Source organism: Parasteatoda tepidariorum, chromosome 2 (assembly GCF_043381705.1).
Source record: "Parasteatoda tepidariorum isolate YZ-2023 chromosome 2, CAS_Ptep_4.0, whole genome shotgun sequence".
Classification (NCBI taxonomy): Eukaryota; Metazoa; Arthropoda; class Arachnida; order Araneae; family Theridiidae; genus Parasteatoda; species Parasteatoda tepidariorum.
In genome coordinates this window covers 86,657,024-86,670,688 of record NC_092205.1, presented here as the reverse complement: position 1 = coordinate 86,670,688, position 13,665 = coordinate 86,657,024, and the positions used below count along the sequence as shown (strand labels likewise).

The window sequence follows — 13,665 nt, the reverse complement described above, 5'->3', positions numbered from 1 at the left end:
TCTTGACATATTGTTTGCAAAAATGTCAATATTGTTTATTAAAATGAGAAAACCATTTATAAAAAACTATTAAATATTGTTTATTATTATTTTTAAAAAAAATTGATTTTTTCCTAAAGGCACTTTTCAGATATGCTATTCTTGCTCTCTTGTCTAAGAATGGATAAAACTCCGATACTTTAATATTCATGCAAAAACAGCGACAACATTTATTATTTTATTTCAATATTCATGCTTGCACCGACCACAGTGCGGACGTGAAATATCCTCAGTGGTAGACGGATCATGGGTTAGTCCCCTTGCCGTCAGGCAAGCCGTGGGAGGTTCTCGTGGTCTTCCTCTCCATCGCAAATGCGGGTTAGTTCCATCAAAAAAAGTTCTCCACGAAGGCAAATTTCTCCCAATATTTGATCCAGGAGTTCCTTTGTCTTCTGGATTGGGTTCAAAATTTCAAGACTACGTAGTTGAATATTGGTAGTCGTATACTCGAAAATTGGGTCGGCTGTTCACCGATGGTTATAAAATAGAGAGTAAAAACATCAGATGGCCTGTGCATTCTTATAAATATTTCTCATAATATAATTTCAATCGGGCATTTTAAAAATTCTAAAAATTTCAAAATCAGAAATCCTTTGCATCAAAAAAGACTAAAGAGCGTTATATAATAGATAAGAAGCTTTGTTTTTCAGATTGGATTAGACGATATTTTTTAAAAAAAATGAAGGTAGGAAAAAAAAGTTTCTATGTTCAGTTAGATATGATTTTAGATTTAAAAAAAAAATGTTAGCAAAATATCCCGGAAAATTCGAAACAAGTAAAATTTCAAGCTCACGTGCTCAATTTTAAATGATTTTATTTTATTTTTTATAACCGTCGTTGAACAGCCAACCCAATTTTATGGGTTTACTACTTTACTACTACTAAGGGAACTCCCGGATCGAGTATTGGGAGAGATTTACCTTCGTGGAGGACTTTTTGATGGAGTTAATCAGCTTTTGCGTTACATGGAGAAGAAGACCACGAGAACCTCCCACTGTTAACCTGACGGCAAGAGGACTCTAACCCATGTTCAGTCAACCACTGAGGATACTTCGCGTCAGCACTTTGGTCGGTGCAAGCCGGATGCGGAATTCATATCGACTGGGATTCGAACCCGGTTCGCCTCATTGGAAGGCGAGCGCTCCATCCCCTGAGTCATCGCGACTCAATTTTAAATGATTGGGAGAATAACTATCACAAGATATTTTCTGTACAGGCAGTTACTTGGTTTTGGAGTCATTTAATGTCAATTCATAAAATTTGCAGCCGCCTCTTTTCTCTCAAATTTATTCGTAAATTAAGCTAGACAATTTCAATTTCAGATAAATGCAAAAATTCATTTAGTGAAAACTACCAGGAAAAAAAAATTCCAATTTTCTTTTATAGATGTAAAGAAACTTGTTACGGATGGAGAGGAGTAGACATGGAATCTCCTCCTTGCCCGGTTTCATCTTATTTTATGCATAAAAAATTAAAAGTGTCATGGAACATAATTTAATTAAGTGTAAGAAAGTTTAACAATGTTGTAGTAGCTGAAATGATCTAACCCTTCCGATCATCTGGTAAATGCACTTAGATTAGACCCACTTTTTGAAAAAAAAAATCCTCTTTTTGGGGAAGAAAAAAAAATCCTCGCAACAAGCATAGAACTGATTCACTTTCTAAAGGAATTAATTGAAAGAGTCAATAGTTTGCTTTAAAAAAATCAGAGATAGTTTTAAAAAAAGTATCTGAGTAGTAAAAGTATCTATGTACCTATCTGAGTTACGTTAGTACAAATTCCTGAATTTTTCGCCATTTCGATTAAGATTTCATTTTATTTCTAACGTTGAATAGAAGATCGAAGATACACTAAAAAATTCCGGATCGAATTACGGCAGGAAATACCGGCACACTTATTTTAGTGTAAGTAACCGGCACCGGATTTTAGTGTAAAATCCATTTTTCCCTGAACATGTTACGGAGTAAAAATTCTGATGTACTGTAATTTTTGAAATAATGATCACTGTAAATTCACTGAATCACTCTAATTAACTAAGTATTAATGCAAAAATTGAGGTATAATATTCTACGGAAGAATGGATTTTACAGATGATGAACCCAAAATGCCGTTATTTTATACCGTAATTTGATCCCGAATTTTTTAACAGAGTAGAGCAATTTTATAGTAAGTTTGCCGAACTTTTTGCTGAACTCTATATTATTATGAACTCAACCCATGAATCAATTTCTAGATCTAGCTTTCGGCCAAACTCACCGTTGTAAAAAGGTTTTTCAGACTGAACTCACATTTGTGTTACATAGCAAAGGAAAGTCCCATAGTTCGGTGGGATTTGGAAGAAGAAAAAGATCTCTATCCTGGCAAGGTTGTAAATTGAGTCAACCAGTAAATAGTGAGCTTTATGGAGAAAATTTAATTTAAAATATAATTAATATTTTAATTATAATTTTAATTTAATTTAAAAAAGAATAAATCTGTCACATATCGATTCTTTGGTTCGAATTTAAAATGAACCACTAATAAAATTTTTAAAATGTTCCAAATTTAATTTATTGTTTAGTGTAATAAAGTTGTAATATCGCACAGAGAAAAAAAATTCTATTAAAATTACCGTACTGTATAGTGATGACAGTTCTGTTAAAAATGTCCATAATTCTGGTTATAAAAACCATAATGAGCAGTATATAAACCATTCATACGGAAATTTTTCAGTTCATTTGGAAACACTTAACTTATATTCTGGCATTCAAAATTATAGTTCCTATTACCCCACATTTCGTACAAAATACAAAGCTGAAAAGTAAATTTAATCGAATAAATGGAATGGCCTTGCAGTAAGATATGATATTTACCAAAGTACTTCGGTAAAAATTATTGAGCTTATTGGTGTTCCCATATAGCCATAAACACGGTAAATTGTACCATATTCTGATAGTTTCAATCTTACTTTTTTCTCAGTGTGTTCTTTGTTTAAAATAAGATTGAACTGCTCAAAATAATGTAAGGTTCTCCAGTCTCAATAAGCTACAACTGAGTATGTAATTTTTACTCAGTTTTAAATTTTTCTCATTTGCTGCATTTCTATCTGCATTAAAATTTCGAAAAATAGTAAAATATATCATGTCTAAATCAGTTATTTTAGTTAAAATGATTAAGAAACTAATCGACACGGTATTTTACACGAAATATTATTGTTTTTTTTAGATTGCTTTAGCTTACTATAAATTTTTACGTGGTTTGTGTCTCACTCAACAAAATTGATTGGGTATATACTTAATACTGAAATTTATAAAGCAAGTCCAGATAATAAGCTGGTTATGAAAATTTAGCCGGGTGTCTGGTATATCCAATCGTGGACCTAAATGAAAAAATAATTTTTTTTTGGTGAGAAAGTTTTAAGTGCCCAATTTATTATTTGAAAGCAACTTTTTTTCAAACTTGAATTTGTTTTTAAATTTTTGAATAAATTATCGGTTTAGAGATTTGTTAATTTGTTTTAATTTCTCTTTCAACTATATACAGTGGAGCATCGTTTATACGACACCGAAGGGACCACCGAAAAGCGTCGTATAAACGATAACGTCGTATAATCGATTTTTACTTCTAAAACTGAAACTAACTCTGTTTTCAGTTAATTTTAATGTTTAACTTGTTGTTTTACATACATTTCTAAATTAGACAAAGCAAACCAAACAAATAACCAAAGAAGAAAAATTGCAGTGAGCAATTTGAATGTATGTTACCTTTAATTATATTGTCTTGCTATTAGTCTCTACAATGATTTGAATAGCGAGTTGAACTTGCTGCTTTCTATGATGCAATTTTAGATTTCTAATCACGGCAAAATCTAACGGCTGAAGCGCACTTGTGCAATTTGCAGGAAAAAAGAGAGCTTTTACTTTTTCCAAAATAATTAGTATCGATGGGTGTGCTGGACATTGATCGATGAATAGCAAAATTTTTCGCTTTTGCCACTTCATAACATTGTCCAGTTTTTTCAGTCATCTAGTAAAAATTACGGTCGTCATCCAAGCATTCTTGTTGGCACCCTCTTCTGTATCATTCATGTTGGCAAATTCCCCCCTTTTTTAAAATACACAAGAAAAAATAAAAAATTAAATAAACGTGAACAAAATCTAAAAACCGACGTATAACCAACCGATTTTGTGCGTCGTACAAACGATATATTTTTACATTAAAATGAATAGGAATGATTTGGGACCACACTAAAAGGTCGTATAAATGTAAACGTCGTATAAGTGATCGTCGTATAAACGATGCTCCACTGTACATGATTTTCTACAGTGTAAATAGTTGTTAATTGATTAAAAAATTTGTTTTTTAAACAGTTATAACAGTTTATATAGCTACGAGACTCTTGTTACTTCTTCGAAATAAGTCTTATTATGATCTTTTTTAATTTTATAAAAAACACCAAATTGTTTTTTGGTAATTTTTTTATTTATTATTTTTAAAAAGTGACTATAAGTTTAAGTCGAATTTAAGTAAAAGTTTTATTCTCATTTTCGCACAAAATGCTAAGTTGGAATAAATCGTCGTAAGTTTGATTGATTTTTTCTAGATCTGTGTTTAGTGTTTTATTTGACGCATATGTTTTTTTTTTTTAAATACGTTTTCTTCAAATGAAATTTTACTTCATATTTTGAAATATATTAAAGCTAAAATTAGACAACTGTAATTAAAATGATTCTTTAAAATAAAGTTTAATTTAATAGATGGAATTATAGTAGAACTTAAAATTAGATTTTGAACAATAACAGTTTTTGAAAATGAAATATAATTTGATACTCAGAATTATCTTAAAATTGAAATTGGATAATTTTAACAATAACGGTTCTTCAAAGCGAAATTTACTGTAATAGCTGAAATTATGCTAAAATTAAAATATGAAAATTCGAATTGTAACAGTTTTTTAAAATAAAATATAATTTAAAAGTTGGAATTTAAAGTAATTGGAATAATGTTTGAAATTATATTAAAATTAAAATCAGAAAATTCAAACCTTAATAATTTTTTTAATAAGATTTAAAATAATAGTTGAAATTTTGTTAAAACTATAATGTTAAAATTTGAACAGCAATAGTTCAACAATCGAAGAAAATTGAAACAATATGCATACTCTTATGCGCTCTGCATTAAATGCATGTTCTTTGAATCTCAGATAATAAAAGTAACGTCAAACAAATAAAGAATAATACATTCTTTTATTGGAACATGATATTTACATTTTGAATTATCACAAAGCATTGTGACTTCTTTTAACTTCTATAAACTACTAAATATACATACAAATCAACTATTTGATTGCAATTTCAATAGTAATCATTTGGAATAGAATAAATTTAATTTACATTGCACTTTCATTGTTTACTGACCATTTTATCTTTGTGAATGGACAGAATTCACAGCAATTTGAATCAATACAATCTTAAGGATACATCTCTGAATATTTTGGCAATATAAGTCATTCTGATTAAAAATAATGAAAATATTCTGATCATTGTTTACCCAAGCGTTGAATTTACTCATTTATAAAGTATAATTTTTTTTAATTATAAAATCTTCAATAATAGATACTGTTATGCATGTTTAACATAGATGGCGCAGTGAAGTCTCTAATTATTATTAGCTTAAAAATTGCGGGAAAATTAATGGAGTTTTAACTTTAATTGTTGATGATAGTTTTACACTGACAAGTTCTTTGAGTTTGGAATATCTTACTGAATTTTGTCTTTACATCATTATTTCTTTCTGTAATATTGCATGGTTGCTTACTGTCCGGCGATCACGAAAACCGATTGAAATTTGGGAAAATTGAAAAAATGACGTAAATATCCCAACCTCAACCAATGAAAAACGGTTAACTAACACCCATATTCGAAGTGACCTGTCTTCGTAATCACAGTAACTGCCATCACGCGAGTCTGATGTCTGGAGGAGTACTCGTGGTAGTCGGCCAGTAAGAGATTTTGTTTATAACAAAAATTCAAAAAACATAGTAAGGGTAGCGTTTTATAAACACCTTGATTATATGACTGTCAATAGCTTATTTGCCAGAGCAGGAAACTGAGAAGTAGTGGCGTGTACAGTATTTTGAGATAAATGTCTAATTAATAAATAGAATTTTACAATTACAAACTGTTGTTAGACTCATACCTGAATAATTTTAATAATAATTATTGAAGAATTTATAAAATTTAGATAAACATTATCATACAATTGTCTTAAATCATATATACAAGCTGCATATTTACAAGTTTTACAATTACTAGATTATCATGTAAAATTTCCAAAACATTACAACAAATTTCAATGAATACACAAACTAGGTTTGTTTAGATTTACCCAGCCGCCATCATCTATAAAGTCTGCTTTCATATATTCAGTTGCAGAACTACCATATTGATAAGATTATGAGATGACTTAGTCTATATGTGTATACAAATTATAAGTCTGTTGGCATCATATAAAAGCAGACCTATAATCATAATATACAAACTATAAGTCTTCTCTCTTATGCTTAGTTACCACAATCATCATGATAATTATCCTAGAAGAATTGACTTACAATTATGAATATACAAACTATGATGCTTTTCCCATACACTTAAATACTGCAATCATCAATGATGATAAATCATCATAGCATGATATAACAGCAGACTCATAGTTCTGAAGCTCTTACCCGTTATTACTAATTTTCTTACCCGCTTCTACCAACACATTATGAGAGCATAACTTACAGAAATGAAATTTAAAAAAACTATAGATCTGAACTTATATAATCATCATATGAGAGTAGACCTCTAGTTATACACATATATATGCAAACTATTGGTCTGCTCTCATACGCTCAATTCTCACAAGTATCATGTCCTCATAAACAATTCGGGACGTTCGGTTACATAGCATTTCCATATTACGCTACATGAATTGCCAGTTTGTTACGTTTAGGCATAAATATTGAGGAAAAATGCGAGTGTTCATTAATCTTTGTCTCACCACATATTGATATTAGTTATCGTGTCATATTGCATAACGGTGGCGCTGGCGTCAATGTCATGGCGCGTCTGACACGAGAGCAATTGAAAAAATGGCATTAAATACTCCGTATCCCTTACAATTTAGATGATTATGAAGATGCATAGAAATGCATGAGAGATTAACCATCACGAATCTCATGTTTGATGTATGGCGTGGGCATTCTATTTGACGACGTTCCCGACGTCGTTGAAGTCGATGCAATAACAGACGTTGCACCGTGGTGTTGGTGGTGTGAATGTGCCGGATAAAAGGAATTCATGCCCTGTAGGGCGTGCAGTGCTGATTGGTGGTGATGGCTTGAACTGGAGTGGTCCATGCTGTGATGACTGTTATAGGAAGAATGCTGAAGACCATGTCTTCCAGCTTCTTCACTGCCAGCGGTGTGTTGTTGATGATTGTGGTGATTATTATTGCTGCTGCTGCTGTGGTGTTGCTGTCTTGTCAGCGCAGTTGCATCGCAAGATGCTGGAGAAGTAGCAGGGGTTGAATTGTTGCTTACTACGTAATTAGCTGGAGCTGTTGAGGAGGAATAGTTGGTTGGTGCTGCTGAACTGAGATCTCCTGGGCTTTTGGTACCTAAATGAAATGAGATAGTCATGAGTTAATACACCTTTAAGTTGTATTACAGCTTAAGAACTACCTTTTTCTCAGATTTTCACTTATCCGTAATAAACACAATACTATTTATATTTTTATTATTGCTTTCATTTGTAAGATATGGTGTGACGATGAACTGAAGGGTTTATTTGCTAAAAATTAAGGACAAATCGAAACAAGAGCTGAATGGTAAGCCATAAACTTATTGTCTGATTTAGATTCGCAGTAAGACTATAAATTAATTTATAAGTTTCACTCCTTCAAAGTTGTTTGTTGGACAAGATGTTGAAATTCTGATGGAATTTCGGTTAGAATTTTCACCACTTCACGAAACCCTTTTGACCCTTCCGTGGAACCCTAGGGTTTTTACGGAGCACCATTTAGGAACTTTAGCATTAATCAATGTAATATACGTTATGAAATTTATACTATATTGAAGATAATATGAACTGAAATGATTGTTTTTTTAAAGATTAAAGACAGATCTGGACAAAGACTGAATGATGAGCCATATTCGATTTAGTTTCTCAATAAGACTCTGATTTAGTTTATAAGTTTTATCTTTTTGTCCTGTCTGTTTGTAGGATTGGATGTTTCAATCCAAGCGAAGTGACGATTAAAATTGTCCCCATTTTAGAAAACAACACGGTAAGAGACTTTAGTATGTTAATAATATTAAAATTTATTATAAAATTTCAAATTTTTGAAAAAGGCACTAATTTACTCAAAATACCACAAATTTGACTTTAAAAGAACTTTAATCCAATTTCGACCTAAAAGACGTCGTTTTGGACTTCAGTTTTAAATATTTTCTTAAGTATTAAAAATTATGGTATGCAGCCGATTTAATCTTTTCAGATGAGTTTTGTGTTTTTTTGCACCTTTTTGAATAATGCCTTTTATGATGTTTGCACTAGGCATAAAATGTCTCCTTAGACTAAAATATAATGATTAAAATATTATTTATATCGTCATATTACCCTTTACAACGGACCTTGGAACACACGTTCGTTATGTAGGAGTTCGGTCGTTTCTATGTGTCGACTTTGACTCAAAGAAAGTAAATAAAAGTTACTCAAACCGACACATTCGGTATTTTGCATATCACACCTGGATATAGTGTGACATTCGCCACCCTTTCCTTGTCGGAAAAAGAAGAAATACGATCAGGCGCAGCGGAAGTCATCTGATTTGCATTTCCACCTTCACTAGCCATAAAAATAAAGAAAGAATAGAAAAAAGTCGATACAAATAACAATGTATTAAATAGAAATACCGTCGAGAAACGTTCTTATGGCCCTTTCATTTGTATTTTGATGCCCCGTCGCGTGCTCAAGCTTTGAACGAGGTCGACTTGCCATAAAGCATGACAACTACGCCTACATTATGACATTACTTTTGATGTGGTATTGGCACTTAAAATGAAACGTACTTTCACTTTTTGTATCTGGGCTTGTTACAAGTGTGACTATATCAATCAGTTTCTGAGCTAAAGGAAACGAAATCGCCATTTTGTAAATGCCACGTCATTACTTATTTTTTTTAAATTTTATTTTGGGGTATATTATATTATACTCTCTATACTTTCCACTTATTTTGAGTATATTGAGCTCTAATAAAGTTCAGAAAGTTTGAGAAACTTTTTTTCATTAACTCCTTAAGACAAAGAAATGTTATCTGTCAACAATGAAACGTTGCATTTATGTTTCTGAAACATAATCCTTGCAACCAAGGAAATTTTTCACTTCAATTAACTTTTTTAAGTAGTGTTTTTTTTCTTTCTAAGAGGAAATAAAAATTATTTTAGTGTAGCTCCCTTAATAACATTGAAATAATCGTCTAATTTCATTAAATACTCATTTCAGTAAGTGGTGATTTGAATAGGAAATAATCAATTTTGATGTATAATTTAAAAATTCTTACTCAAATTATGAAATTAAAATTTTAAAAAAATTACCTGGCGTTGAAGAAATGGACTTTCTTTTTGTATCTTGCTGATTGGCGTTTTTAGGCTTACGCTTTCTTTTTTGAATTCCTTCCTTTTTCATTGCTGGTGGTCTGTTTACCTATAATAATACACATCAAAATAAGTTATGCATTCCTCAAAATAACTGTTTCTTTGTTTATCTAAAAGTGTTCTGTAAATGGAAGACCCTTAATATATAGATTTAAAACTCTTTCTAAAAATTAAGTCGAAAAAAAGTCTATGCAAGAAAGGTTGTAAAATAATCTACATCACAACCAATCTATGTTACCACCTATTTATCTTATGTGGCACCATAAACTCGCTTACTTCTTCATGTATAGACAAACTAAAGTCATTATTAATTTCTTTAGATTGTCTTAGGTAATAATTTATGCTTTGTTAAAAAATTAGTTATATGATAAGTATTTTTTGGGATTCCTTTTGTTAGGTTGTTTTTAGAAATAATTAAGTAGGGTAGAATAGTTAGTTATACGTTAAGTAATAAAAACCTGGTAACGAAGTGATTACTTAGATTTGTTTTTGAAGCTTTCTAAAATGGCTGTGCAAATTTTAAACCTGAACTGTGCTATGGTGCCGCATACTGTCATATCAACTATTGGTGACGAAGCTTGCCTTTTTTACATAATAGTTTATATATGTTGCGATCAATGTGAATAGTCGGTTATTATTAAAATTAACCGGTCAATATTAATAATAACCAATTAAAGTGAATAATCTAAGCGAATTTATCACATTAACCGTTTTTTTAAAAAAATAATAATGAATGAAGTTTGGTCAATGTCATGCTTACGCTTTTTTATTGGGGACATTTCCGTATTGTAATCTGCCACGCCAACTGCAATCGCCAAGACGCCAAATTGATTTTAAGTTGATTTATTTTTTTTTAACATGTAGATGTTTGCCTACAAGTCATACTCTTCGAGTTGGTCACTTTGCGGGCCGCTGCTCGGAAGTTGCCAAGACTTGGCGATTATTCTGACGATACGGAAACGGAAATCCCCCTTTTTTATTTCTCACATTGACCAAAAGAAGCGTTTATTAGTAATATTTACTAGTTAGTAGTAATATTTACCAGTTAGTAGTAATAATAACCGGATTTATTTCCTATCCGGATTTATTGTAACGTATATATTATAGGATACTCAAGTTATAGGTCGAGAGGTACGTGAGGGAATAGTAAAGCACGTAATGGAACATTGAGATAATTTTTCTAATTTTAGTACTTCTGCAGCCTACAATGCTAAAATGCCCCGAACTCATACTTATAAGGGTTTGTGGGATATAATGGCTGTCGGACAGATTTTAAATTATTACTAATTATAACTTAAAATCTGCGATATTGCAAAACTTAAGGAACTTTGACAATACCGCGGAGCTAAAATCGAAATCAAAGTACTTCTGCTCGGGTAAAGCCACGGGTAACAGCTGTTACGAATTTCTGCCTGACCAACAGAGGGCGATGTAATCACTCACAATAATTCAGTATCACTTGTGTGGCACGCAACGGATTGGTATGGAAGGATTCTTGGAAAGTCCTAAAAAATATCGTACCACCATATTGTTGTTTTTATTGTTTTACTATTAATAAATTTGTTTGATATCAAATACAGTTTCTTTATTCGATATTCACCACTAAATCGTTCTGTAATAACAGCAAGGGGGTGAAAAAATTTGGTTAATATATTGTTTGAAACTAATGAGGCGTTAGGATTGGAGGAGGGATTGAAAATTAGAATATTCAAATAGAGTTGTACTGTGCATTTGACTTGGTTACCATTTAAGTTTATATGTTGTGCAGGATAGTTTTGAATGGTGACCAAGCTGTTCGCAAAAGTGGCTATTATTCAATTAAAAAAGGGTTTTGAAATCTGTCGAATAATTGGATGAGCAGGGTGAACGAAAAATATCAAAATCAGTTTAATTGTCTGATTAAAAGAAGAAGTGATTCAAATTACTACCTTTCAACTCTTCACTGCTTCCTGGTTTTAATATTTCCAGTGTAAGAACCCACAGTAGTGATTCATTAGATTTTAAAAGTATTTTTTTATTTTTATTTCTTTTACATCGCTTAATGAGAATTCTTTTTTAAGTGAAAATTATTGTTAAATATGTAAAAATAAGTGGTAATCATTCCAATACACCTTGTATAATTTTTAATTATAAACTATAAGATAAAGTTCTCATTGAAAAGAAAAAAATAAAACGAAAAAGTTGCTGCGTCAACTCAACATACAAAAGCACAACATTAGTCACAACAAAGTACACTTAATTGCTAACTTTAAAATGCTGTAATTATTCTCTCATTACTTTAAAAAATTAACAGTAAAATTTAATTATTGGACAAATTTTATTCTCAAATAAATTTTTTCGTTTATTGTAAGCAATAATCAGATTATTTCAGAATTATAGCAAGGAAAATATTAAAAAAATTATGCCCCTTCCCATCTGTCTAATGCCAAGTCAATTGATAAAACTTAAATATTTACTTTAAGATTTTATAATTATCTTGGAAATTAACAGTACAATTAAATTAATTAATTAAATACACAGTTAATTTAATTTTATCTCGTTATTAGTATACAATGATTTGATAACTGCACTAATTTGATTGCTACAAAATTGGAAAAACGGAAGGGGAAATTTTTTCCTTTTCCTGTTGTAGATTGTTAAATCAATAACTAAAACTTAAATGTTTACTTACAAAATTTTGTTCTTTCTATTAAGTCAAACTGAAATAATTATTCTCTAATTTATTAAAATGCTAACAATAGGACAATTGAGTAAAGCATGTATTTAAATCATATTTTACACTGATAACTGATATGTAATTATCTGATTAAAATTTAAAAAAATGAAAGAGGGTAAGTTTGTCAGCCTCCTGTTGTTTTTCTCATGTTAATAAGCAAGACATAAATGTTGACTTAATCCGAGTTCAAACTTTAAAAACTTCATAAATACGTATAAATAATAGTCCATTGAAATTACTTATGAAGTTTAAATAAAGAATTGCCAAAAAATAATTTATACCTAATAGTATCTCATTTTAATTACCATTACACGTTTACAAAACTATATCAATATATTGTGTCAAACCTAGATATTATATATATATATATATATATATATATATAGTAATATGGCAATTAGTTTTGCTAAGTTTTTTTTTAAACATAGTCGTTTAATTTAATAAGAATATTTTACCTTCTTTNAAAAAAATGGAAAAATATGCTTAACACTCCATAAATTTTTTTAATTTCATGCTATCATTTAAGTTGAGGTTCATAACACTTCAGAGGGTTATACGAAACGGCTCAAAAAGTTTGATAGCTGCATGTACAATAGTTTTTTGTGTAGAGTGTTTTCCGTTAATGAGTTATTTTCATTAAAATTATCTAAAAAATACTCTTTAAACAAAAAATTTCCTGTATATTAAAATTTTCTCTATTAAATATGTTTATTTAAATTAATATACAATATAAATTGCAATAATGTTGTGGAAAATATTTATTTTTTAAAAATTTTGTCCCGAAGGTAGTCGGATACCTTAAAGAATTGTTTGACGTCTTTAAAGCGTAATCTTACAATTTATATTTAGAATATCTTTAAAAGATAAAGCGTCAAATTATTATCAATAATTTAACTTAATTTCTCTTTGTATTATTATTAATATTATTTTAATATTTCTACTACGCCTCAGTCTTTGTTGAAATTTTTTAAAATTATTACAAACTTTTAATAGTAATGAGCATTTTATTTTTATTATTACTTCGTTTTTGAAGTGAAACTTCTAATGCGACTTCCAACAAGGTTGCGTTAAACGTTTAACGCTACCATGGCAACGAGCGGCCTGTGATCCTTGCAGGAGATTTTAATGTGAATTTCTCGTTACCTGAAGCTGAAACATTATTAACCTTCCTTAAAGACAAATTTGGATTGGAAATGATAAATGGTAGGAATGATCCAACAACCAAAGGGG

At 30.3% G+C, this 13,665-nt stretch overlaps 1 protein-coding gene across 1 annotated transcript in view; it reads right to left on the bottom strand.

Annotated features, from left to right (window-relative positions):
* Positions 1-5,246: 5,246 nt before the first annotated feature.
* LOC107439679 (uncharacterized) overlaps positions 5,247-13,665 on the bottom strand; it is a 74,094-nt gene continuing 65,675 nt past the window's right edge. Inside the window, exons 5-6 of the mRNA XM_043052163.2 lie at positions 9,660-9,768; positions 5,247-7,681 (exon numbers count right to left, since the gene is read on the bottom strand). Of these exons, the coding sequence (XP_042908097.1) occupies positions 7,224-7,681; positions 9,660-9,768 (567 nt within the window). The 3' untranslated portion in view covers positions 5,247-7,223. The remainder of the gene's footprint in view (positions 7,682-9,659; positions 9,769-13,665) is intronic.